Below are 2,054 nucleotides of genomic sequence, written 5' to 3' on the forward strand. Positions count from 1 at the left end.
AAAAGAACAGGTAGCTTTATTATTTTAAGTTCATACTAACCACAGTTTTTGAAAACAGAGTTCTGTATAAATGAATCATTGGCATGAAACATTTTACCAGGCAAATCAGGATACAGGATGGTAGTTCTCAACCCATGAGTCCAGACACCTTGGGTGTTGAATGACTCTTTTGCAAGGGTCGTCTAAGATCATTGGAAAATATAGATATTTCCATTATGATTCATAATAGTGGCGAAACTGTAGTTATGGAGTAGCAACAAAAATAGCTTAATGGGTGGTGGTCACCATAACATGAGGAACTGTATTAAAGGGTTGATATATTATATATCACTGGTATGAGCATAATGGAAGGTTCCTAATGAAAATTAGGTTTTCCCGAACTTTGGCTTGTGTTATTATGCCATTTTCTCAATAAAGTTGAAGATTTATCTAGATGAGCATGCCTTTTCCCATATTTATTTGAGGACAGAAGTCAAAATAGCATTAAAAGGATTTCTAATCAGCAATTTTTTCACAGCCATTTTTACTTCTTTGTTCCGTAAACTATAGATAATAGGATTCAACATCGGTGTTAATCCAGCATATATCAAAGCCATAAATTTATCTATTTCCTGTGAGTTTACAGCTGAGGGCTTCAGGTACATGGAGAGAGCTGTCCCATAGAACAGAACCACTACAGTCAAGTGGGCTGCACATGTTGAAAAGGCTTTGCTTCGTCCATCCACTGAGCTGATCCTCAAAATGTTGGAGAGGATGAATGCATAGGAGACACAAATAAGCAGCATCGGCAATGGGAGAAGAAGGATGCTGATCACCAACATGATTAACTGTACCATGGATGTGTCCACACAAGCCATTTTCAAGAGGGCCAGAATTTCACAGGTAAAATGATTGATGATGCTTTTACCACAGAGAGACAGCTGAAGTACAGGTCCAGTTTCCACCAAGGCAGTGAGGCATCCTGTCAGCCAGGAACTGCCTGCAATCTGCACACAGACTCTCCTGTTCATAATGATAGGATATCTTAGGGGATTGCAGATGGCCACATACCTGTCATAGGCCATCATGGAGAGGAGCACACATTCAGTGGAGCCCATGGCAAGAGAGAAATACATCTGAGAAGCACATCCTGAGAATGAGATGGTGTTTTTCCCCAAAATAAAGTTTGCCAGCATTGGAATGAGAGCAGAAGAGGTATACCAGATGTCCAGAAAGGAGAGGTTACTGAGGAAAAAGTACATGGGAGTGTGTAGGTGAGAATCTAGGATGGTGATGGAGATCAGAATAGTATTTCCCAGCAAGGTGGTCAGGTACATCAGCAGACACAGGACAAATATGACGACTTCAACTTTGGGGTAATGGGAAAATCCTAGGAAGAAAAATACTGTGACAGAGGTCCAATTTGCCTGGACCATTTTATGATAGTATGTTCATGTAAACATGTACTAATGAATTACATATATATATAAAGCAAAAGGTCCTCCTTCACAATTTCAGACAGTTTGCTTTTATATGAAGATGTACTTCGTATTTAAGTGCTTCTCTAAATGAGAATATTATTGTAGCAGTAAATGTTTAAACAATCTGTCGTTAATATAATTTAGCTATGAAGTCAACAGATAAATGGTGAACTTGATGCTTTTGCAGCCAGCCTTTCTCCTGTCAAGGTGGAATGGAATAAGAATTCATTAAGTAAACATCATGAGAGAAGAACAAAGTAAATAATATTTTTCTTCATCCACCCCAAACTACATTTGTAGTTGGTCTACAAATACATATTTACCTTTAAGTTACTGAGATTGATTTTCTTCTCTTTGCTTAGAAACATTCTTATTATAGGAAAATCTTTATTTCCCATGTTAACGGTTTCTTAAGTCACTCCTAGAGATATACTCACAATGATTTGGAGAACCAAAAGGTAAAATAATGTACATATCTATGCAGATGTAAAAGAAATTAATTGAAAAATAAATAAATAAATAAAAGAAATTAATTGAAGACTTTGAATGTTGGAAAACAAGCCAGAGTTCCCTTTCCAAACCTAAGAAAGTGAT

General features: G+C 37.0%; 1 protein-coding gene across 1 annotated transcript; it reads right to left on the minus strand.

Annotated features, from left to right (window-relative positions):
- Positions 1-455: 455 nt before the first annotated feature.
- Or13f1 (olfactory receptor family 13 subfamily F member 1) lies at positions 456-1,415 on the minus strand. The gene has a single exon (XM_075968056.1). It carries the CDS (start codon positions 1,413-1,415, stop codon positions 456-458), a length of 960 nt encoding a protein of 319 aa, XP_075824171.1.
- Positions 1,416-2,054: the final 639 nt, after the last annotated feature.

The sequence above is a fragment of the Microtus pennsylvanicus genome, chromosome 3 (assembly GCF_037038515.1).
Source record: "Microtus pennsylvanicus isolate mMicPen1 chromosome 3, mMicPen1.hap1, whole genome shotgun sequence".
Taxonomy (NCBI): Eukaryota; Metazoa; Chordata; class Mammalia; order Rodentia; family Cricetidae; genus Microtus; species Microtus pennsylvanicus.